The 26,820-nt window shown below is 33.4% G+C and overlaps 2 protein-coding genes across 5 annotated transcripts in view; both read right to left on the bottom strand.

Moving 5' to 3' along the window:
• The window catches only part of LOC143079625 (junctophilin-1-like), a 49,318-nt gene extending 32,744 nt beyond the window's left edge, over positions 1–16,574 (bottom strand). Inside the window, exon 1 of one of the 4 annotated variants that reach the window (XM_076255064.1) lies at positions 15,369–16,574. In XM_076255064.1, the coding sequence (XP_076111179.1) occupies positions 15,369–15,753 (385 nt within the window). In that variant the 5' untranslated portion in view covers positions 15,754–16,574. The remainder of the gene's footprint in view (positions 1–15,368) is intronic. The other 3 variants (XM_076255067.1, XM_076255066.1, XM_076255068.1) reach the window with 3 other exon arrangements.
• Positions 16,575–22,629: 6,055 nt separating this feature from the next.
• LOC143078155 (apolipoprotein D-like) lies at positions 22,630–26,302 on the bottom strand. Its single transcript, XM_076253113.1, has 4 exons — positions 26,137–26,302; positions 24,873–25,000; positions 24,451–24,536; positions 22,630–23,036 (listed from the first exon to the last, which is right to left on the bottom strand). The coding sequence occupies exons 1-4, from the start codon at positions 26,257–26,259 to the stop codon at positions 22,801–22,803; spliced, it is 573 nt and encodes a 190-aa protein (XP_076109228.1). The 5' UTR covers positions 26,260–26,302; the 3' UTR covers positions 22,630–22,800.
• Between the last annotated feature and the right edge of the window lie 518 nt (positions 26,303–26,820).

Raw genomic sequence — 26,820 nt, 5'->3', positions numbered from 1 at the left:
TACAACCAATACGTGACAAATATCGGAAATGGAAGTATTAGTCTATTTTTTTCTACTACAATGATAATTTGCTTTGTAAACGGAATGCTGGTTAACCATTTTCTTCACCAGTTCACAGGAAGAAGTCTGTCAGATTTATTAAACGATTTCTGCGTCTTCATTAAAATCATCAAAATGATTTCAACAAGTGTCAGATCAAAATTACAATTTCGATTGTTTTAGAATATAAAACACAATGGAAATCAATATAATTTTTTTAACTCTCTTTCTCTTTCTTTCTTTCTCTCTGAATCTGTTTTTCTATGTCAACGAGTAGGATTGGAAAGTAGAATTAGTTGGTACATAAATACTACGACCTCTGTCGTAAGAAACCCCTAAAACTCCCTATTAGGGTTCACGTTATAAGCGTTTAGCATTGCTAATGGGGGAAGTATAGAAGAGAGAGATCTGAGAGAGAGAGAGAGAGAGAGAGAGAGAGAGAGAGAGAGAGAGAGAGAGAGAGAGAGAGAGAGAGAGAGAGAGAGAGAGAGAGAGAGAGAGAGACAGAGAGAGAGAGAGAGAGAGAGAGAGAGAGAGAGAGAGAGAGAGAGAAATTTGACTACATGTGCATTGATGTACAAACATAAAGTTTTGGACTGAACTTTATACTAAGAAATACGATCTTGAAATTTAACTATAACCATGGAATTATATATGATTCAAGCACTAGTGACTACATATGTACTGATGAAGCAACTAGATTGAGAACATACCTTTACTCAAACAAAGTGCTAGGTCAGACAAGCATTGGGAACCCATCACACACCCACAACGGTTGCGTTCCTTTATCCCTTCCGCGACTTCTTTGAGATGCTTTATCAGTTTTTAATATGTCAACACCAAATTCCCAAAAGTCAATGTATCATATAGCGAAGCAGCAAATTACAGTCTTACGCGATTTTAATTCATTTATTTCTGGTATGTAATTTTCAGTTATGTAGTCATGTTAGTGACGTAATTACAAGTTAAATGTAGAACATATCTTTGACCTTCAAGTTTATGCATCATGCTTACTTGCAAAAATGTCATATGGCAAAAATCAATAGATTTATAATAAAAGAACAGAAGAATATTCCAGAGGCGGATTTAGAGGGGGGCCAGGGGGCCCGGGCCCCCCTTTTTGGGAAAAAATTTGGTTGCTTATATAGGGAATCAATGAAGCGTGACTGGAGCGGGCCCCCTCTTAGGTCAGTCAGTGGGCCCCCACTTATGAAAATTTCTGGATTCGCCACTGTATTCGGCCCGTCGACGCAAAGGATGGACGTTCATGGTAAACAAACTGATAGAGAAGATTGATATGGACTTATTGGTACAAGACACTACGCTATCTACGACATTAGTGATGAAAATTGCAAATGAAAAACTCTCAGAATTGGACAATCAAGAGTGGCAAACAGATGTATTTCATGACAAAGCCAACGAGATAAACGGCAATAAACTGCGCACATACAGACTTTACAAAAACAATGTATCTGTTGATTATTTTTTAAAATATTGTATATGTTTTACTGTATATTGTTCAGATGTTAATCAATACGTGACACTTTCATAAAATAATTTATTATTATATATAAAAGAGTTAAAAATAAGGGAGCAATTTGAAATGTTTGGAAAAAAAGAGGAGAGTGAGAAATTGTAAGATTTCAAAATTTTATTTTTTTTGCACACGTTCTATCAAGAAACCAATATAATTTAAGAACAGACACACATTTTGACTACTAAAGTATTATCAATATAGCATTAGAACTAAAGATCTGAAGTATCTGATTAACGATTCATGACAACTGTTTTATTTTTTCTAATCTTCAATGATTGTTCGTCTTGTAGATCAAAGTATTAAACTACTCAACATATAATTTAATGATTGAAAGACTGGGTTAAATATAGTAATGTTTGGTTGGGGGAACAACAAAGGACAGCATCCCGCAAGCAAAAGTTTGTTGGCGGAATTGTATAGGATTCAAGGACACTTTCATTGCCTCGAATTTTATAGTTAGTTGGTTGCTCATATACCATTGAGCTGAAACAAAATAAAAAGACAACATCATACAAGGAATTTGTTTTCGATATTTGTTGATTGGGGTGGAGGGGAGGAATTTCTAGGATCAAATAAAATTGAGAACGGAAATAGGGAATTTTAACTTGGTTGCTCCCAAAACACGAAACGGAGAAGAAAACATAAACAGGTCTAATAGCAATACAATATATATATATATATATATATAGATCATAAGATGTGGTATGAGTGCCAATGTGACAACGCTCCATCCAATTCACAATTTGTACTTTTTTAAAGTAAACCATTTTAGGTCAAAGTTCGGTCTTCAACACGGAGCCATGGCTCACACCGAATAGCAAGTTTTGCATTCTTGTGTTTTTGCGTAGCTTTAGGATTGAAATGCAGTTCATGACTTTTTTTACCCCATGCATACGTAATACATGTCAAGTTATTTAACCTATATCTCGATATGCCCCGTGATGTCTAAACATTCATTTTTTTCTCCATTTTACTTCAGATTGCATGGCTACTTATGACGGTATTTGGTAGATTCCTTTGCCAAATATCATGCATATTTTGTTTATAAACCCCTAGATGTTTCAAATGCTCAACATGCTCACCGGTGAATAGGATAGACAAATATATGCAAAGAATTCTACTCAAACCGGCTCTAGGTCGGAACCGTTTTGAACTTGCAATAAGGTGTGGTTGACCTTGAGTTAGCCACAATCCAATTTTAAGCAGATCTTTAGTGGACAACAGACAATAAACATATTACCTTTTCATTATCTTTTTATTATAAGCCAAAACTTTGAAGGACGTAAGATTGCAATTTTACGTTGATAGATAAAAAAAAATAACTCAAAATAAGCAGTACAAAGCCCAAAATACTGCAGCATTCTTTCGAGTAAGGTAACACACTTTTTTCTACTGAATCAATTATCAACCAAGTATGAACTATATCTGTATCATGCGCGAATGTTTCAGTTTACGAAAGAAAACAAATTATTAATTAATCAAATACCGAGATCATTATCCTAGCATCTATGCTGACTGCATTTGGTACACATGTTTCAACAGATCATATTCAATATTGATAAACAGATGGCAAACGATAGGAAACGGGTGACTAATTAGAACCGGATATGATTAAGTCTTAAGTAATCACTGATAATTACAACCCTGTGGAGTGTAAGACTATATATGTAATTGGATTGTGTGTGTGCATTTACATTTTCAACAGAAAAAGTAACCATCAAAATAGATAAAAATGAATACTATCGCATATCTGTGGTTTCTCTGATGTTCTGACTATGCAATCTTTTGTGAATTTCAGACGAGACAACTATTCTGAGTCACGAGAATACATCATAGCTATCCTTGCAGACTGAACAGGATATTTGCAAAGGCGTTTCTTCGTCAAAAATTATAAATTACACATGTATATATGTGCAGAAAATTGACAAATATAACTGATTGTGTTGAATTTTAAACTAAACATATACATTGTATATGATGAAAAAACGTTCGCATTGTATAAATCACCAAAACCGAATCACTTTAACCATGTAACATTTCTGTTCGTATCCGATGATGTACCCTTATTTTAAAAGTGGTAATCCAAATTTTCCCGACCTTCATTCTGGGCAGTTTATTTGACAGGACCAAACTATTGTATTTTACTATTGCTCGTACTGAACTACTGCATGGTCGTTATATAACCAACAATCAATCATAACTGCACTTACAAATAATAAACGGAGATAAAGGAAACTCTTATACATATTTAATTATGAGGTGTGCTACAGATCTAACTATTACACCAAAGATTAACAACATAGATAAAGATATTGCTATCATGGGTAACGAACGATCTCACTACTCACATTAGAAAATCATGAAAAATTATTATAATCTCAAACAGAAAATTATCAAATTCTCAAACTGCAAAAATAACAATTGCTAGATATTTCAATTTTAATGAATGAGGACTAATGAACAAAAGTCTAGTTTTAATATGACAAATTCTTCAAAAATTAAAAATTCACACCAGAAACTACACGAAATCTCGTTTTAAACGAAAACTTATAACAATTTCAATACACGAATAATAGAAATCTTCTTAAAAAACCTCTATCAACAACATTGACTTAAGTTATTCGATATATAATCCATGTATTATTTTATGAAGTCATAAAATGGCTGCATTAATCTAGAACGGACTGGGCTGGCAGTAGAGCATCATGCCCGTTTTGGGACTGTGCTGAAAGGACTGTCCTGAAATAAAGTCCGGGGGGAAAAATTTGATCTTTGTTGAAAAGCATAAAAGCACTTATGATCGAAGACACTCACATACATGCACCCTATTTAGAGGAGACAGTAACTAATGTAAACCTCTAATTCAATCCGGCTTACAAAAAATATGGTTTGCTCAATGACAAGATCGCTTAAAAACAAACACCACAGACACACACATTTGAGATGACTTAGAGGAGACAATATCTGATATAAATCAGTAAATCTTTCATTCAATCCGGCTTATTAAAAGTGTGGTTTGTGCCATGACAAGATCGCATGAACTTGCTTTAAAAAAAACCACATACAAACACATTTTAGGTGACTTAAAGGAGACAGAAACTGATAAAAATCTTTTATTCAATCCGGCTCATAAAAGTATGGTTTGCTCCCAGACAATAGATCACGATATCTATAGACCAAAAGAACAGATGCTACCAGTATTTTACGGTCATTTCACCCTCCATATACCAGACAATTAAATAAGGACGGATGAGTGCACCGATTACATACCTGCTTCTGTTATCTATAAATCATGGGAGATCAGTATTATTGGCAAACTGAAAACATATGGTGTCTAACAGCAAAGATAAATAAAGATCTAACAGGATTGCATGATATTTATAAAATTTACGATTGACTACAGCTTCTGAGGATCGAAACAACTGCCATAAGGCAAAGGCTACTATGTTATATCACTGTCTACATATTTATTACTGGAATTATCAACATCTTTTTTCTGTTGTTTAGCATTGATTTTACAAAACTTTCGTGTCTCATTATTCAAGCTTCTCTAAACACACAAAGAATTAAGTACTTTTCATAGTGCCCGAAAAAAATGGATCCCCATCAAAAAGAAAATTATTGGGTCTTATGGTTTGGTCGTCATTACAAAACATTATCAATATTGGTAGGTATACATAAAAAGAATATAATTATATAAGCCTATAAAATAAATAAAAACCGAATGTTGGCCTTTGTGAGGGTTTGGATGGGGTTAAATGATTAAAGAATATAGCCCTTAAAAAAAGAAGATTAGAGAATAACGGGCAAAAAAATGAAGATTAGAGAAAATGTGTGGTCTAATTTTTTGAAGATTAGAGAAAAAGGGGTTAATTATTTGAAGATTAGAGAAAAAAGAGGTGAAAATTAAATGTTTACAGAATAACAGAACCCCCCCCCCCCTCAACCCACCTAGACCCTCCTCTATGCATTTTCTGATTTAACGATTTTGTTGTCGTATGACATGTTTATGTTTAACATGTTTAACTTTCCGAGTTCTTTAAAATATCAAGTTTTTTTTAACTAAAAGGGCCCGGGGTCTCCAGAATTTGAATAACTTCAAGTAGACTATAAAAAATTTGCGTTTCTGTTTTTCAAGTTTTATCAAGTTCCTGTATATAAATGTTGTTTATAACTTGTTTTAAATCTTTGTTTATGTCTGTATGCGACTTATCATTGGATATGACATGCGCAATGGATACAAACAAAAATCAGACGGGTGTACCTAGTAGAGCAGTACTTCCATACTTGATGAAACTTTACAAGGTCACATGATGTTCTTACCTGCTCTAGATCGAGGACGCAGTAAAGTAATGTTAAGCAATTATGTAATTTTACTCGATTTAATGGATGGAACTTCAAATTTCAAAAGATTATACCGTTTATCAATACTTCTGATATCATATTGAAGATTTGAAGATTGAATAAATCTAAAACCATTATTTTTTGGAAATGCTGAATTTTTAAGATTATTGAACACTATTTGACAATTAGTTCTTCTGCAAAAGAGGGGTGAAAGATATCAGAGGGACATTTAAGCAATATCTTCTAGAAATCCATTAGCATTTCTTATTTTAAAATTAAAAAAAATATTACGAGCATTAAACAGATAATTTCCAATGGTTTTTGTACTTTTGTTCTCAAAAATTGTACTTTGTACTTTAAAATTGTAACTTGTAAGTTGATTGACACTGCTTTGCCAGATGTTTCTGTCCTTTATAAATAAAAAAAAGTTTTATCGTAAACTGTTAATGAATGAAATCTCAATTGCTTTTATTTTACTGTCATCAAATTTACACCTTATAAATGGTCATTGTACGAAGAAGTGATACGCTACCAAACATACCTACGTTAAATTATCAGAACTTATGCTGGTAAATTATGTAATACTTATGTATGTATGTACATATACTGTTTGTACTTTGAACTGAACTGGTTTTGTCTGAAGTAAAATGTTTGAAATTGTATTATGCTCCTTGTGAGCTCATGTAATGGAAATAAAAACATTTTCTTTTAAGAGTATTCCTTTTTACGCTAGCGTACAAAATACTTTGTAATTTCCTCTGTTTATATTGGCAATGGTTCGTTTTCGAACGTCCGGTCAGTACATAAAATACACCTTGACAAAAACGCCCTTATAACATGTATAAATTGTTTTTTTCCAGCAAAATTTTTGAGTTTATCAAAAATCATGTTTGGGTTTTGATGTAAAACGAAGAATATATCTTGTATGATTGCCAATGAGACAGCTATACACAGATTAAATTAAGAGGAGACTAGCAATTATAGGCCTTCAACAATAAGAAAACCCCATACCGTATAAAAGGATATAAAAAGCAACACATATATCAGATTCAACTTCAGTGTACACTTAATTTAAATCTCATTTCATTTTATAATAACCGAGACAATTATGTTATTTTATAGAAGTCTCATATATAATTGGACACGTCCACAACCAAATATTCATTTAAAAATGCAAATTATTGGCAGTAGAAAATGTTTCAATCATTTTAACTGTCAAGAAAAATGTATAAAATTCCATTTAGAAAACATGAAAATTGATTATTTATAATATGAATGTTGACATGGTTGATATTGTCCATCATGTCATACAGTGTTGACAAATTAATCTGTGTTTTCAATTATTAATATAATTATTCATATTTGTCACCAGAAGCTGTAAGATCTAACCGAAGAAAACGATGATATATCTTCGTTTTGTGGTTCCAAGCGAGAATTGTCGCCCAGACACAATATAGGTTAAATGAGATCGATAATTCTACCATCAGACTAGTAACTATGGTGACAAAAATCTTTCAGATGATTGTTTTCATGTTGAATAGTATAATTTTGTATGTTTACGTGCATTGTCATGCAAAGGGAGCTAGAATCATATAAATATATGCATATGGCTTCTTTCCCATATCCATTCTCAATATTCATAGGTTTAGTTTATGACATGAATCAATACACAAATCTTTCTTTACGCTAATAGCATTACAGTATACATAAAAACAGCATATATTTCTCCGAAACTAATGAGGTATTTTTAATGATCCACTTACTGTGCTTCAAGGTTAAAAGTAAAGCGAGGTTAATTATGTATGTTGTATGCTTGGTACATCTTTCTGTCAGATAATTTTAATATAAAGTACAACAGAGTACTGAGATAAGAACATTTTGTGACAAAACCAACAGTTATGGTTCGACATTTTGTCACATAAATCTGTTTCCCATTTTCCTTTGTTGAAAACTGACATGCTGATTACGGGTTAAAGATATTTTCATGACCTTGGATTTTTCATTGGCTTATTGGATTCAAATTACACATCCCTATCGAATAAGCACTATTTTCTTTAAGGTAATGACAATGGACATTATCTGCCAATCTGGCAATCATCTGAGCCGATCTAGCCATTATTCGGAACCTCTTTTTTATTTTAATGCCTGATGTTCCTAATGTATTTGTCTATTTAAGTTTTTGGTCTCTAGATTATCTTCTTAAGGTTGTCAAAGAAACACGTGTCTAGCGCCCTGAAGTCAAGTTAAAACTATGCATGTCTTGCGTTTATTTTCTTCTTGAACTTAAAATAAAACTAATGCAAATGCCGTGATCAAACAGAAAATGCGGAATGGCTATATGTGTGGTATCAATTTGGGTGTCAACAATATCAGTTTTATTCTTAAATATTTTTGGGTTAAATCAAATACATTATATGTTTAGAGAATCTTTACAACTTTACTAAGAACTCGGTGTATAAAATATGATTCTTGGACAGATGCGGATCCAGCCATTTAAAAAAAAGGGGGGTCCAAACCCAGGACAAAGGGTAGGGGGGTTCCAACTATATGTTCCCATTCAAATGCATTGATCGGCCAAAAAAGGGGGAGGGTTCCAACCCCCGGACCCCCCTCCCCTGGATCCGCCAATGTTGGAACACAAAAAAAAACGGAATTTTCATTAGTTGAACTCTGAGTCGAAGTATGACTGCATTCCAAGAACCAAAATGACACAAACAGTTAATGCCGCCGACGGTCAAGTTTACATGAGCCAGATGCAATTAAGCTTGATACATAATTATCGATGTCTATACTGAGCAAACATGTATATCAACTTCTTGCATTCTTTGACATGAAATGTTAGCAAGAACAACACATAAAGCAGAGACAAAGTCTGGATTTTATTATTTTCTGGAGGGTTACTATGGTAAACAATAGAAGTTATGTAAGTAAGCAAAGCCTCGGGATGTTAATTGAAAACAAATGAGATACAAATATTTTGTTGAACGCCAAGAGGGTTGCTATGGATACAAGAAAACATTCTGTAATGTTATAATAATACATCGTTTTCATCTGCACTTATATATGTATATCATTAAGACATGTATTGTAAAGTCATTATGCATCTGCACCAGAACATTTGGAAACATTTGGGGCTCTGATTGGGGTAATTTATCTATGTTTAAAGAATTCTTCTTGTATAAACAGAGAGATATCCTTTTTTTCGTAAATTAACTGGTACAAACTCATAACCGACATTTTCTGAAGAATTAAATCTATTTTATTTAACTTTCAGTTTTTAATTTAATAATTATTCAATAATTTTTCATGTTCATGCGCTTAAACAGAATTTGGGGAAATGACCTCTTCCTAAAATATGTATTTAAGTTTTGGTATATATATTGTGGAAGATTGATGATTGAATGCGTATTCGATCTATTGGGCTAGATAAAAAGATGAATGAATAAAGTACCAACTGTTGAATAGCAAGTATACCATAAATCCGTTTAAAATATGTAAGGATCGATGCCCACGTGTCAAGATCAAAGAAGTCATACGTTGTAAGAATAATTAAAGGATATGTTAACGACCTTCAAATGACCTTCACCAAGTTCTGAGTGTTTGAGATTAAATATTTGCATAAGTCTGGAATACATTCACAATTATAAAAGAGTATTCAATTTTCTTTGTATGAAATATCAATTATGTCTACAAGTAGCAGTTGATATTATTTTAAAGTCATCAAACACAATGTTAAAGCAATTGAGCAGATATTTTTAAGCGTTTTTTTGTTTTATTTTTGTTTGATAATCTGACTTTAAAAGATTGCCAATATTTTCTTAAAAATCATTATTAAAATAATTTAAAAAAAACAGTTTGTTTTTCTAGAATTTATGAGGCCTGTTTTTTTCAACAAAGGTTGTAAAATCGAACCCTGCATGTGGTAATTGTGTTCGACTCAAATCTTAATTGACGAGGATTATTAGTTTTCCAGTCGAAGGTCGTAGTTTTCTCCTCCAACTACCTCCTCAAATAAAAGCTGACCGCTACGAAATATTCAATGGTGCTGAAAGAGGCACCAAACACCAGTTAATGAATCTAACACTCAATGGATAATGGATAATGTTGGATACTGTGTAATGGCTGTGTTGTTTTTCTTTGACGTTTGTGCACGCAGATAGCCGACATTGTGAAACTGCGTGGCTGTTCCTTTTCGAGTAATATGTCGGAATCGTTACCAGGAGAATAGAAGAAGCAGGGGTTTGTTATCATATCTGAATTATGTAACTTGCACAGCCTCTTTGAATAACACAGAACAATCAAACAGACCACACGTAACATCTGTGTAAAATCGACACCGAGTCCATTAAATCGAAGTCTATACTGTTACACTGTCTGCAGCACTGACAAATAATACTGTCTGTATCAATATTTATAACGTTTTAAATCTCAATCTTATCAAATGGTTTTTAATCTCCAATCCGATCATAACTGTGCATAATCTCTAAACTCGGCCGTCAAACAAACCTTGTTAATCGATTCTACGGATAAAGTTTTAAATGATTTGCTGGGGGTGGGGATAATTGCACACATATAGGACTACATTGTGTTTTTCGGTCAATCCCACAAATGCATTGATTAAAAAAAAAACGATTAACAGGAGAAGAATTAGAAAGAGCAATACTTGATGGTATGGCAATTTGATGTAGTTGAAACGTAGTTATTCGAATAAACCAACTGAGAAATGTATTAAGCAGAACCAACTTGTACGCGATATATGTAAATTAAGGTAAACTATTACTGAAAGGTTTTTATTTCAGAACAAGATGATAATAGGTGTATGGCAATTTTAAAAGGTACCAAAAATCATGGGGCTCTACAAGTAAGACCAGTTAACTCTTAACCCAAATATAATTGGCTTTATGGTTAACTTTTTATATGTGTACACAAAAAAAAGTAGGTCACAGATAATTTGCAAATAACATGTATCATTTCTAGCTTAGATCAAAATGTTCTCATAGAAGGAATGAAGAGTATATATGGTATACCATGAGAAATAAATTCGCAAAAGGAGGTCTCATTATCGTATAAATACACTGATACAGTAATCCAGCTGACATACGCATATCGTGTCGCATTTGATATACTTATAAAACAGTGGACCATGAAATTGGGGTCAAGACTATAATTTGGCATTAAAATTAGAAAGATCATATCATGGGGAACCTGTGTACTTAGTTTCAAGTTGATTGGACTTCAACTTCTTCAAAAACTACCTTGACCAAAAACTTTAACCTGAAGCGAACGGACGCACGGATGGACGAACGGACGGACGGAGGCACAGACCAGAAAAGATAATGCCCCTCTACTATTGAAGGTGGGGCATAAAAAACGCAAGCATTAATGAAAAAAAATTTTTTTCTTATACGTTCACCCAGTTTAGTTAACCTTTAATTTCACTTCTATGTAAAAGCAGATGAAAAGAAAACGCAGGCATTTATGAAAACATTTTTTTTCTCAGATGTTCACCCAGTTTAGTTCACCTTTACAATAAATAATATTAAAGTATTATTTTGTCGGAAACAAAAGAATCGATACTTAGTACTATTAAACGGTTATATTTTATTATTTTGCACCCCCCTTTTTACACTATTTTTTTTGTAAATTATGCTTATAAAGCAACAGCATTTTCAGTTTTCTACGAGCATATGACAATAATTAGATCTTCAATTTGTTCACTTGATTTAGAGAAGTTTTCATAAGAAAAGAGCCAATATAGAATTCTAATGTAACATTTTTTGAAATCATATAATATGACCTCATAATAAAATTCTTATACTAAATAAAAAAGAAGATGTGATATCATGATTGGATATGTACATGATATAAAAGACAACTGTCTATCATAATTAAATGGAGAGGACATAAGCAACGAAAGGCCATCGTACGGCTTTTATAATTAGGAGACAACCCCTACCGTATATTTTTGAAGCATCTGTAAATTCTCAAAAAAACTATCGCGTTAACAGTAAACTTATATCCAGCAACACGCCAACCAAATTAAAAATGTATTCGGTTTGGACCGAATTAAAGCGGTTTTTGAGGAAGCCTTTATTGAGTACAGTAAAAAAGGTTAATGCATGAAAACAAAATCGCTTAGTGTGTAGTCGTATGTACTTTTTGTCGATATTCATTCTTGGAATTGAATTAGTAATAATCCTTGACAACTTTCTTTGACTTTTAAGTCAATGATAGCCAGAAAATAAGACATTCGTTAATAATTCTTATGAACCTACAGAAAGCTGAATTTGAATCAATATTGCAACAAACACGAATTGATGAGCCTAGAATTATCACTGAAAAGACCTGTCAGTGTCCTACGGATTCTCTCGGACTTGAACATTGTTGAATGAGATCAAATGAAAGATATCCATCGAGATGTATGACAATGGATTCTGATCCACCTTTATTGTATCTTGACACACGAAGTCTGCTTGGCCTTGACCACAATCAAATAAAAGTTCATATATAGAATCTTTCCAAGTGATCCTTATCCAAAATGTTCGTACCCTGAGAGTGTATACAATTTCGTTTTACTATCTGTATCGGGTGCCATCATAAAAATAGGGATAGTTATAAAATACATTTTATCTAATTTTAAACAAACGAAATCTGAGACAGTGCACATCTTTAATACTTAAGGAATGACTGTAATAATTTTCTGTCTATGAAGAAATAACATAAAAAATTTGGTGCACACTGAATAACGCGCGTAGCGGGTTATTTAACAGTGTGCACCACATTTTTTTATGTTATTTCGAATAGACAGAAAAAATATTTCAGTCATTTCTTATAATTTAATTCTAAATTCCATTTTAAAGCGTAGAAAACCATGAAAAAACGTTGATGACGTCATGGTCGCATGTCTAGATTATGTCTATGGGCTCATAACAAAATAACGTCAGCCAATCAGAAGACGCGTTACATCCAAAATTAAATTATATTAAAATGAATAATGTGTTCCTTGATGATTGCTCTTCCTCAAGTAGCCCTAAGTATAAACAAACATATTTTGTTTTCACCCTATCAACAGAGCATATGCACACATTGACCGATGGGTCCGCATATAAGTCACTTGTGGTTAATCATATATGCAATCTAACAGAGCTTATCACCGCGAGTGCACGCATATACTAGTATTCATCCGAAAGAACCATCATGAACATCCGAAAGAACAATTTTCATCATTATACAGATTAATCTTTAACATTTTTTTCTTTTAGGTCTTTTTAAAATAATATTGGTAAATCTTTGAGACAGCAACTAGTAATTTTGAATTCCAAGAAAATGTTAAGAGAGATAGGGATGTAAATTTAAGGAAAACGCCTATCATACCTATAGAACGGTACAAGTCTTACACAAAATTCCAAAGTAATGTTAAGGTTCTACTTCGATTTCTAGTACTTCTGGAGTCTTGTATCTTGAATCACAAGGAAAAGTACAATTATTTTTCTAAGACATTACATTCAATGTTCTATACGTGTTTTACTATTATTTACTTTACCGTCCTTTTCGTAGCTTTTCATATTTATCTTTAAGATTACTTGATATTGTAACACCGTATGTTTGTGGCATAACATCGTGGCCACAAGTTAAATTTTTTTTTTCTGTTTAGTATTAAATTTATATTAAGATTCATTTTGTTACATCTTGTGATAATTTTATTTGGCAATCGCCAATGGCAGTCAGCAGGGTTAAAGAACATCAGTTGTTCGACCTGTTAGTCAAATGCGTTTTGTTTAAATATATTTTTTCACTTTTTTGGTCCTTTGGAAAATGTTGTTTCAGTGGCGGATCCAGGGGGGGGGGGGTTCCGGGGGTGCGCACTCCCCCCCTTTATTTTTGCCGATCAATGCATTTGTATCGGGACATATGTTTTGCACCCCCCCCCCCTTTGCCCTGGGTGCCCTGGGTTAGCACCCCCCCTTTCGAAAATTCCTGCATCCGCCCCTGTGTTTGTTCTGTTTTTAGATCCTTCTACAACGAAATTTGTTTTACATGCACACGTATAAAAATTACGGTTTTTATCCAACGCAATCATAGTTTGAACGTAGTTTTCAATTTAGACTCGTGTATGTGATCCGATGGATAAATCTGTTGTAGAGTTGTCACTGACTCAGACGTACATATATAACTGTTCAAATATATAGTCAAATGAACGGTCTGTTTCCAAGATGATACGGTACAGGTTTAAGAATGTAATTATTGATAGTCGGACCCCATATACATGATATATGAGCCCAATTTGACTTCTATTCTAATATTTGTAGAGGATCATATACCTCAATTTCTATAATATCCTCTGTTGATAGTATAATAATAAGGAGTTCTCGTATGATTACTATTGTCAGAGACAACAATCTACCAAAGTTGAAATAAAGCGGATGTAAGCAATTGAAAGCAGTGTTTTATTGACTGTTGCTTGTTCTTGTTCTTATTATCTTCTTTAGGTTATCCCCTTAGTTTATATATTCCCTCTTTTTACAACCTAAGCAGGTCAGTGAATGCTTATAAAGCGTAGTATAGGACAATTTCGAAATAACATGCAAAGTCGATCGTCAGGGCTTAATTTAGAGAAAAATGAGAAACTCTTCTCTTGTTCTATATTCTTTGCTTGTGGAACGTAGTCTGAGTTTCGTTGCAAGTTGTCTTCAGCATGTTCAAGAAAATTTCTTCCTGTTGACTTATTGTATATTTTTTTTTTTCTCGTTTTAAATGAAAGCAGTGAGTGTACAGGAACTAAATAATAATGTGATCTACATTTGGTGAAATAGTAACAAACAGTGATGATCCTAACATATTTGAATAACTATCTAACATACTTGAATGTTTTGACTTCAATGCATACAGTTTGTTTTATTCTTATCACAAAATATATCTTATAATATATAAATTCTTTTTTGTCAATGTTCAAAGCTGTACTAAATCAAAATGACCTTGAGCTACATAAATTCATTTAAGTTTAAATATTCTAATACAGTGGCCTTGACCGCTAAAAGAACACACTGTCCAATTATGTCATTTTGATAGAACTGGGATCGATTTTAATGATTACTAGATTATAAACATTACATGTTTACCATTGATTTGTAGAACAACCAATGGTGCTCAAATTTCCTTCTAATCTGTTGTTAATTTTCTCATTTACAGCTAATCGAAATTACGCTGAACTCAAAGATAAATCAAATTATATTAAACATATAACTTCTCACAAAAGACCAAGTGGACAATTACTAAGGGTAAACCGTCTCAGAGACAAAATCAAATGTGTATATATTGCGCGATTGATAGTTATAAATATATGTGTGTGTGTGTGTGTGTGTTTTTGTGTGTGTATACTGACGAAACGGCATTCATGACATGCAAAAAGGAAAGGATACAACTATTTAAAGCCGTGCAAATATCTTACCCCCGTCAGCATATGTTTCACATCCGTATCCACATTGTAATCCAGTGGTCCATGTCCCTTCATATCGGGCTCCTGATGACGTCGACTGACGGACGCCATAACGCCCTTTAAATCCTTGCGTCCATTCCCCTTTATAAATCCATCTCCCTTTTGTTTCAACGCCTAATCCATGACGTTTGCCCTGAAACCACTGGCCTTTGAACGCATTTCCACTTGGCCATGTATAAACTCCAGAAATTTCGAAACCAAATTGCCATGCTCCCGAGTACTCCCCCATCCCCTTGGGGCCAGTGCAAACTCCGTGTCCGTGAGCTTTTCCATCCTCCCATCCTCCGCTGTACGTGCCCCCATCATCAAAATCGAAACGGCCTCCTCCAGTTGTCATTTAGATGCTACCCACATGGAGGGAGGGTGTAAAACTCCAAGCTAGATATGTATTTTCACAGAAACAAATAACATTATCCACATAAATCCGCCAAGAAAATAATTCACCGGCATTCTCTATCCAAAATGGCTGACATAATCCTATGAGACTCGTCAGAAACAGAAATCAATGAAATGGTGTAAATTAAGGTTAATTAAGAAAAAGTCAGGTGAATAATAATTGTTCAACAATTTCATCCTAACATTGATTCATGGCTATGTGGTTGGAGCTTAAATCCAGAAAGCAGACTGATTGTCGTATCGTCAAATCACATTGTTACATAAGATATACGTCAGATGTAATATTTTTTTTTATAAACACTCACTTGAATCTGTATCTCTTTCAAGAAAAGATGGCGTAGTGAATCTCGACAAATTACTTATGCCATGTTATTTTTCAATCAGAATCGTAGCGCAGGCGTAGCCATTTTAGAAGCCTTCATTATTTTGTTATCGAAAATTGTTATGAATTAAGTATATTCAGCAATGAAAAGATACTATAAGATGATTCGAAATTATCATCGACAGGGTGAATAAATTATGCGAAAATGTCGGACATAACACAGTATCTGACTCCTCGGGTCGGGTCTCCATATATGGCCGCACGTTACTATTGGCCAAGCGTCTGGTAATATAGCTGCCTCCTGAAACGCCACATGTTCTCACAGATAAGATACTTGCATCAACACTTTAACGAAGGCAATTTTCGTTTTTCCAGTAATTCCAAGATTTGCACAGTGACAAATAAATAATTAATGTACACATGAACGATCGGTTTGATCGATCTCAGGTATACATAGACAATACGCAGGTTGTGTCGTATTGATTTTGCTCATGAAGTAAGAAGAGCTGCTTGAAAAGTTTGGGACATATGCAGATGATTGTTTTTCTATTGATCTCGCGATAATTTAACGAGATCACTTGATTAAAATCAACAGCTCTCCAATAAAATACTTAAATATTGCTCATTATGTACAAAAATTTAGCTTATTGATTCATCGTTTGTTTGCCTATTACTGGTCGATCCATGTATTTTTTCTTTCTTCCGTTTTTCTTTTATTTTTTACTTAGGGTAATACAAATTGCCCAAGCTTTTCATCCACTTAAATATAAAAAAAGGTTTAAAACGTAATATAAAACGCTTGTGGTTTTAAATTACATGTAGTTACTAGATTTAAACAAGTTTTTTAAAAATGTTTAAACGACATTCAAAACGATAATAAAACAACATCGGAATATCTATTTAAATTGTACAATAGTGAGAAGAGTTGATGTAGATTTGTTCAATAAAAAGAATTAAAATTAATGTCCAGTGACAAATATTAGGACGTTTTTATGAAGAATAAACGCAAACGCTTTTGTTATAGCTATAAAATGTTGTGCAAATATTAATTATTAAATGAATGTAATAACCTTTTATTTGAAGAAGAAATCATCGGGTTGGACTAGAAAATAAAAGAGAACAAATTTTACCAAAGTAAGCAGTTCAGATTTTCAAGCATCTGGATGAAAGAATGCTTATTCAATGTACAACTCTTTCGGAACTTGTAACACGCTTACCCGAGGGTCTGGTTGGGGTTAAGTAATGAACAAAAGTGCATAATAGAGGGCTAATTAAATAAAAAATAGAGAAAAGTGCAAAGTAAAGGGCAAAATAAATAAAGAATAAAGTAAATGCTATAAATCGTAAAGAATAAAGAACTGAAGGACCCCACATCATCCAGACCCTCCTAACCTATTGTAGATGACCAGTGAACTCGTTTGTTTTTTTTTACCTAAACTATTGTGAACATTTTCCTGACAACAAACAAACATACATATATATACATCTTAACCATTTTTTTACAAGTCAATATGTCTAACATGTGGAAATGTTTGCCTTTCCTCGTGCCACTGTTTGCGCATCAATTCGTTCTTTATTTAATCGAGTACGATAATTTGTTCAGTAATAACACCTTAGTAATTCATATTTATATAGGCCAAGTACAGCAAACAGCAGATATGATCAGATATGTGGAATAAATTCAATCTTCACAACGGAGCATACCATAAGGTTGACGTTGTCGCTAGATTTAAGGGTTTTGTTTACACATAAACAATGTATTCTAAGTACAGACAAACCTGTGCAACTGAAAACGTTTATATTTACATATATATAGCTGATGTGGTCGAGGGGTCTAGAGCGCTGGACAAGAGCGTACGAGATTTCAAGATTTATTCATAAATACAATTGCATTTTGAGTTTCAAAAAAGCAAGCAAAAACATCCTAGATTTTTTTTCGTTGTAGAAGATGCAAAAAAAAAAAAAAAACTAAGTCCGGTATATGTCTTGATCCGTTCCTCTCAGGTCATTGAATTTCATTACAGTGATTAATATGGACAACAGAGGGACAATAGATATGATATCTGGACATGGCACCAAAAAATAAGATCGCTTATTTTACCATCTTCTTCGATGCAAGACAGAATAATCTCAAAATTTTATTGATCGAACACAATGCATTTAACTTTCACATGTTTGGGTCCTAATAGTACTCAAAACGATTCCTGCTGTTTGTCTCCTCTCTCAGTCTCTGAATTGATTTCGTGGTGTAAACACTGCCATGTTTGCCAAATGGTTATCATGAACCTTAAGTGCACATGTAAATCAATTACCGCGATATACATCTAATAGGATTAGTGTGTCGAGATATGTTTTGTGTAACATCGTGCACCGGGTTCTGTTGTTAATTGGTACTCATTGGGCTGTGCAATACACTTTGTTACATAATGTAACATATACATTGATATACATGTGCTAAATATTTGTAATATAAATATTGTTACACAAAAAAAATCCTTTAACATGTACTAAAATTTTATGATATACGTGTCGTCAGATAAATTCTTTCTGCTTGTTTTGAGATATAAGCATTTATAAATTTGGCGGGAAACAGCTAGTTCTCTTGTTTACAGATTTACTGTCTTAATTATTTAAGAAATTAAAAACATTTCCCAAACATGTATTAAGTTTCAAAAGTTAACATCCCTGGCTCCTAATAATAATTCAAGTAATGTCAGTCGTTACATTCCACCGATCTCCGAATAATCCCACATTGCTACATTAACGATAGGCTAACTGCTGACGCAGAATTGTTCGAGTTAGGTCAGTCCTTGTTTTTTAGTTAGTTGTTTTGATTTTTTTTTATTAGAGAAAGCGTTTATCTGTTATGAGTGTTCTTATATGTGCTTTATGTCTCGTAGTATTGACATTTTTGCGATATTTTTTAACATTACCATATAAGCGGGAGGGTTGGCTAGCCCTAACACCAGATTCAATCCACCTTTTTTTCTTAAATCAGTGTTATCAAGTAGTACGTTTCTATGTATGTTGGCCTTTCTCCTTTGTCTTCCTTTTATAGTGGACATGTTTCGCTTGTTTTTAGTTGAAAACCGGGTTTGTTTTCTGCCAATCGATTTATGACTTTTGAGCAGATGTATAATACTATACTGATGCCGTTATTTATATACTTTTGTGTTGGTTGATTTGTTGGCTAGGGTTTTTTCAACGCTTATCCAACAATATGTGTTCCAAAAGCAACATATTTATCGATAGAGTCTTGTAAACAATGCTATCAGACAATCTGTATGTAAAATCTTCCCTCTTCCTGACCCGTTGAAGCCACACAAATCAGCAATTAGAGCTTACTGTTGTTAAATAATACTTAATTCAAGATGGCACGTGTATATCAAATGAAAACTGATAGCTTCATAACGTAATGTGAAGCAGTAACCAACTTTAGAAATTACTAGAACACACCCGCGAAATCACGGGCATATACAGCTTGTGAACTGTTGTAGGATGATTTTTTGTAAAACACATTATGTATGGAGAATTTCATAAAAGGTATCAAAAGCCTTCTCCCTTTTTAGCTCACCTGGCCCGAAGGGCCAAGTGAGCATTTCTCATTACTTGGCGTCCGTCGTCTGTCGTCCGTCGTCGTCGTCGTCGTTGTCGTTAACTTTTTACATTTTGAACTTCTTCTAGAGAACCACTTAATGGAGTGAAACCAAACATGGCATGAATGTTCCTTATGAGGTGCTGACCAAGTGGTGTTACTTTGTAGCCGATCCATCATCCAAGATGGCCGCCAGCGGGGGGACTTAGTTTAACATAGGACCCTATGGGAAATGCTTACAAATGACTTCTCCTAGAGAACCACTGAATGGAATGGAACCAAACATGGCATGAAGGTTCCTTATGAGGTGCTGACCAAGTGTTGTTACTTTGTAGCCGATCCATCATCCAAGATGGCCACCAGCGGGGAACTTAGTTTAACATAGGACCCTGTGGGAAATGCATACAAATGACTTCTTCTAGAGAACCACTGAATGGAATGAAACCAAACATGATATGAATGTTCTTTATGAGGTGCTGACCAAGTGTTGTTACTTTGTCTCCGATCCATCATCCAAGATGGCTGCCAGCGGGGGGCTTAGTTTAACATAGGACCCTATGGGAAATGCATACAAAAGTCTTCTTCTAGAGAACCACGGAATTGAATGAAATCAAACATAGCATGAATAGTCCTTTCTTTATGAGGTGCTGGCCAAGTGTTGTTACTTTATAGTCAAATTTTATCTGTTTTTATATGATTTCAAAAACCCAATTAGAGTCAGGTGAGCGATACAGGCTCTTGAGAGCCTCTATAGTTCCAAAGTCCGATATTTTTTTCCTTTCTGTTAAATTCAATCATTTTCGTGTTTCTGGCCTCAGACCAAAATTATTCTTTTCCTTTGCTACAATGCTTCTTTTGGTAAAAGTCAAATCAAATTAAAAATTTGCACCGTTTCAAACATGAAATAAATGTAACTGCTTATATGTAGACCATTATTAGTCTATAAAATATGCTTCTAGGACAATCCATCAGTGCCTTTACGTTTGAGAGCCTTATTAACATACCAATGGTAGGATATGAATCATGTATAAATGACTAAGACGGGCCTTTTATAGCTGACTATGCGGTATGGGCTTTGCTCATTGTTGAAGGCCGTAGGTTGACCTATAGTTGTTAGTGTCTGTGTCATTTTGGTCTTTTGTGGATAGTTGTCTCATTGGCAATCATACCACATCTTCTTTTTTTTTTTTTATATTAGGCTAATTTTAGGGGTGGTCGGAAGGGTTCTGATCCCGAAATCCCGGGCTTAAAAATGAAAATATATTCCCTGGATTCCGTAAGGATCAATCCTCAAATCCCGAGCTTAAAAACACCCGATCCCGACGCCCCGAAAAAGGTCCTGCCTCCCTCTTATCTCTACCTTACTTTCATTTTTGCCAAATCACTATTTTCCCTTTCAACCATAAATTGTTATGCCCCATTTATGGGCATTATGTTGATAGTCTGTGCATCCGTGCGTTCTTTCGTCCGTCCGTCCGTCTGTCCCGCTTCAGGTTCAAGTTTTTGGTCGAGGTAGTTTTAGATGAAGTTGAGCATGTTTTACTTATTAATATATTTGCAAGTGGTATGACCCCTTAAATAGTAAATATTTCAAAGAAAACAGTAGACATAATCAGGGACTTTCTAACTAACATAGAAAGTCCCTGACAGAATACAGAGAGTCTCTATATATTAAAGTAGTATAATCGTAGTTTACATGTAGATAAACGCCGAAAATAATTCTCCTCTCTAAGGAGGTATTATAATTGTGGTTCTTGCGACACCATGATATGAAACGCGAAAAAATAATTGTCCTCTCTAATGGGGTATAATAGTTTTGATTCTTGCGATCTAAACACCATGATATGGAGAACGCTCTGAATGGCTTATTTATTTTTCATTTTTGTTATCTATCATACGATTGGTTGTATTTGTGCATGTTTCAAACCGGAAGTCTTATCTATGACTAAAATTCAGTCTGATGACGGAATCATATCCGGACTCCTTTTTGTCGTTTTTCTCCCAAAATAACTCGATCTATGCATGTTAACTATAGGACACAGAGGCATGATGATTGATTTATTGTGGAAGGAAGAGAAGCGACACACAAAATGAGGTCTTCTCGTTTAATAACTTATAGATTAAAAGAAAAATGGGGGTGATACATTATATTGCTATGTTAAGTAAAAAAGTCAAAATTGCTGAAATAAAATAGAATGGATTTTTTGCGTTCTGTCGACTCAAACCACTCAAAGCAAGTATTTCAAACACATAGATGGTAACCATGACCATGCAGCGAACATCTTAAATGAATACATTTCCGTTATTGTTATCTTGCAGAATGAGATTATTTTGTCTTCAATATTTATTCAGACGTTCGTTACAGATGACTGAAGTGACAGACACGACGCCATACCTCATAAAACGCTTTGGGAAACTGGCCTGATAGAATTGTTAGCTTGGTTGTGAGTTTTTGTTGGTTCAATCCCGTCATGATCAAAACCTATAGTTACTCAAATCGGTCTCTGGTAATCACAGCACATCTAATCATTTTTATACTATAATAAACTAGTAGATTTTTTTCTTCGGTACCCTGCATGGCAGCATTATGGAATTGGAACAACAATATAGTTGCAACGAGTTAGAATAATACTGAATCGTTTGGAACCCATTGTAAATAGCAACTTTATATATATATAAAATAGCCTTAAACCCAGGTCCAATATTTCCTCACGGCGATAGTAAGCTGTTGCTTAACATAATGATTCGTGAACATATTCAAGATGTTATTTAATTATATTTGGAAAAGCAAGATTAACATCGTTGCTTTAAGCAACAACAACAAAAAAAAAATGAAAATTCCTTTAATAAAAAACAAATGATTATTATAACCAAGGAAATAATGCAGAACTCGAAAGCTTAAGGTTTAATATCATTTTATTTGTTTAGAGAACCTAAATGGTAAGACCACAAGGTAATAAAAGTCTTGAAGTCCTCTTCAATGTATTCGCAAAATATGGATGGTAATTAATTCTTCAATCCATTTCTATATCATTATGTCACAATTATGTTGTTACGCTAGTTCAATATTTTCACTTGTCCTCACAATATGATGCCGTTTGGTCGGTTTTCATGAAATTTTTAGTGTCGACTTTGAAATCTTCGAGTTCTTGGAAAAGCTTATTCTTAATTTCTGCTGTTATGGATTTCTCCCTTGCCAGTATCCATGAGAATTCAAAATGTACATCGACTACTTCCGAACAGGAATAAATAAGAGTATATGTTTTGTAGTCTGTGTCAACCACCCAGTAATTTCCATATGGAGCAGCTGAAATAAATAAGTTGAAGTTAGGCGTATAAATACAATACGTTTTGTTTTAAAACTATATTTTTTTCAATTCAATTTTTCAATTCAATTCAAAGTTTTATTGCCATATAAACTTTACAGTTTGTGACATATAACAACAACAAAAACAAATAAAGACAATAACTAAGTAACTCAATATATATACACAAATTCAGGTAAATATAAAAGGGTCCCCTGTCCTCAGTTCCATTGACTTTTTTTTATAAAGGATCCTAGTTTATTCACTTGTAATGGTGTTGATGGGTTAAGTATATATATAACTTTGTCTTATTGTATATACTTACTTTTTGTACGTGCATGTAATCTAGCTCGGTGAAACAAATTTGACCTTAATGATTAACCAACTCCGATTTTGTACTAACAAAGTTATATACTTTAACCATACATTAAGCACTACACTTTTTCCCAGAGAGATGCAAATGAGGAACCCATTCAGTTTAAGATTTGTATTTCTAACTTTTTTTTCTCACACTTGAGACCCCAAATTATCTTATGCATAAATAAACTGGCTGTGTTAAAGTATGGAACGCCATAGCTGTCTTATGTGTCTTTTTTATTGCTTTTTTATCATAAGATGGGGGTTTTCTATTATAAGATGGTGGTTTTCTATTATAAGAAAAACCACCATCTTATAATAGAAAACCACCATCTTATATTAAAAAAAGCAATAAAAAAGACACATAAGACAGCTATGGCGTTCCATATTATGGTGTTATGTAAAAGTTAAAGTTTTTGGTTCATGTTTTGGGGCAAGATAGTCTTTTGTGAAGTTAAAGTACAATTAACTTAAAACTTAGTACACATGTTCCCTGTGATATGATCTGTCTAGTTTCAATACCAAATTAGAGTTTTCATCCCAAATTCACTATCCATTAATAAAATTATAGTCCGAGTGGGGCATCCGTGTAATATGGACACATTCTTGTTTACAAAACTCGTTTTTGAGAATCCGTTATATTTGATTTCAACAGAAATAATGACTTTGTTATTTATACCTATTTTTTTTAAATTGATAGTATATGCAATGTATAAATGCAAGATCGTCTCTCGAGAGATGACTTGGAAATTAAATATGTGTGTACCGACGGTCTTGGAAACTGGAAATTATGTAACAATAATTTTAGAAATGAGATTTACTTTTAGTATGCAACAGTAATATTATAATAAATGTGTTTATTTTGCACAGTAATTAAACGTTCGTTTATTTTTGATTTGTACTTAAAAAACCATAAAACCCATGACTGTTTCAGATAATATTGTATCCGCCTGCAACATTTATAACATATAAAGAGAAAAAAAAACGTTAAATTATAGCCAAGCTTAATTTGCAGAACTACTTTTTTGTATTTTTAATAATTATAGAAATAAAACAAACCTTCAGAAAATTTAACCAATAGTTTTGCTGGTTCATTCTCATCGGGAGCATAACCATCACCAACTATTGAAATCGTTTCTCCGTTTCTGAAAAAAAAACAAGGTATGCAACTCCAGCTGAGAATTTAGTCATATCAGAGTTACCTCCCATGTAATCTTGATATTTTTCTAAATCGGACACTCGTTTATGAAAGAAATATTTTACAATAGAAGTCAGACATTAAGTAAACAATAACAAAACATTAGGCGCTTATTTGAATTCAAAATTGATAAACAGTTCATTTAATCTCAACTGTTCGATGTTGCTATATTTTGTTGATGCATCCGATACGCATGTATTAAATCGGTAGGTCAAGTTATTTTACAGTAACTGTAGAAAATAGAAATACCTCAAACTGACCATAAATTGGCGTCTCTACTTACGGGGTCTTTCCCTCGTTTTGAACTCTGATGTGTTTGTCCTCCTTAAGTAAATAATTAGCTTTAATACATTCTTGTCCGTCTTCAAAGTTTGCTTTGAATTTGTAGATTTCATACCAATCCCCGAGATACTGAAATCATGAAAATTCATATTTGTAAATCACTAGTTTAGCTCGTCATGTTATTAACATCTCTAATTCAGAGCCATACAGCAATGAATTTTAATTAAACTATGATTTTATTATTATCTTTCTCATTCTGCATTCACTAAAATCAAGCTGGTATACTTTAAATTTAAATATCAAATACACATTCAAAGAAATTCATATATTTTGCGTGCCTTCTTTTTTCGTACATACTTATACAGTGATAAGGCAAAGGAAAATGTCAAAATGATGTCCCCAGAATATTTAAACCTGCTAAATAGTTTTGTTCATAATAAGACCAGTGCATCGAATAGCTTAAATGTATATATGGCCTCAATACTATTTCATTAAATTTTCAGTCCCACCTTCCTGAGCTGCAAGGTTATATTCAGTATGTCCTGATCAAATATTTCAGTGACATCTTACAAAGGCATGTGTAACTGTACATTCAATTTATTTCTTGGTCTTATAGACATGCATGTGTTATAAATTTTACTACTGATGTTTGTTGAAAGATAAGAAAATAATGAAATGTGGTATGATGCCAATGCCAACTGTATGTTCAAATGAAGTGGATGTGAGCAATAAGGGGCAATGAGAAAACCCCATACCGTATGGTCAGCTATAATAGGCCCCGACATTAAAAGAATTTAAAGAAACAAAAATTGTAATAATAAAAAATATATTAGATGAGAGTTTTCTAACAAGAATAATTGATAAAGGAAGATGTGGTATGACTCTCCATCCTAGTCACAATCTGTAAACCGTTATAGGTCGAGGTACGGTCTTCAACACCGCGCCTAGGCTCACACCGAACAGTAAGCTTTAAAGTGCCCAAAAACAATTAGTGTGAAACCATTCAAACGGTAAAATCAACGCCCTGATCTATATAAAAAACGAGAAACAATAAAAAAAAAAGGTAGTTACACAAATAAACACCAATAACTGTAAAATATGAGGGCAAATACTACCAGCTAGGGACACAGTCTATAACAGCCACACATCACGAGTAACAAATTCTGCAATCAATGTAAAAAATATGGAGATGATGTACAGAATAATGGCAAATGAGACAATTATTTAGTTTACTTGATCATATATGTAAGTTTTTAATGCCGTACCTCTTTTACATCGAGTTCCTTTTGTGCCACTACAGGAGGACATTTTCCTATACCAACTATCTGCGCATGAATAACACCAACATTCAGAATGAAACATAATACAAAGAGTTCCACCATAAACATTGTGATTAGAAGTATTAAGAAACGTGATCGCGTTCCAATATATATACCTACTTAAGATCTTTATGAAACATCTGAAGGGGTCAACATGATTCAATATGATATAATAATTCTACCTGACCGATATATGGATCATTCTAATATTTGTAAACATAAATTATATATGTATAACTGTGTAACAAACTGAATTTGAAAAATAAAGAACAAAAGTCTCTAATCGTCTCTTTTAGATTTCAAGTTTATGATAACAGCATTTTTATGTGTCATCTTTTCTCTCTTTTTGTAAATTACCTTGCTTTTTGTAAACAAATATTTGTTGCAACCCGAATTGTAACACAAAAGGTTTATGATTTTAAGCGTAATATATAATGCCAATATCAAGGTCGACAACTGAGACCCAAATATGAATGTAAATTCTTAATTTGATAAGACAAGTGAGAAAATGGTCAAGCTTTGTTTACGTGTACTAAGATATATCCCAGTGTTTATCTCCGATCGTTGGCCTTTAGCCTATATCTGTCCTTACATAAACAAAAAGTTTTAGTGTACTCAGGAAGATGTTAT

The sequence above is a fragment of the Mytilus galloprovincialis genome, chromosome 6 (assembly GCF_965363235.1).
Source record: "Mytilus galloprovincialis chromosome 6, xbMytGall1.hap1.1, whole genome shotgun sequence".
Lineage (NCBI taxonomy): Eukaryota > Metazoa > Mollusca > Bivalvia > Mytilida > Mytilidae > Mytilus > Mytilus galloprovincialis.
This window is presented reverse-complemented; position numbering and strand designations above follow the sequence as displayed.

What these genes read in the sequence shown, in the direction of transcription:
- LOC143078155 (XM_076253113.1), bottom strand. Translation starts at nt 26,259, where the DNA reads ATGTTTATGGTGGAACTCTTTGTATTATGTTTCATTCTGAATGTTGGT. An exon ending in CAAAACGAGGGAAAGACCCC is followed by an intron (nt 24,537 to 24,872) that starts GTAAGTAGAGAC and finishes TTTTTTTTTCAG; the next exon opens with AAACGGAGAAACGATTTCAA. An exon ending in ATTGGTTAAATTTTCTGAAG is followed by an intron (nt 23,037 to 24,450) that starts GTTTGTTTTATT and finishes TATTTATTTCAG; the next exon opens with CTGCTCCATATGGAAATTAC.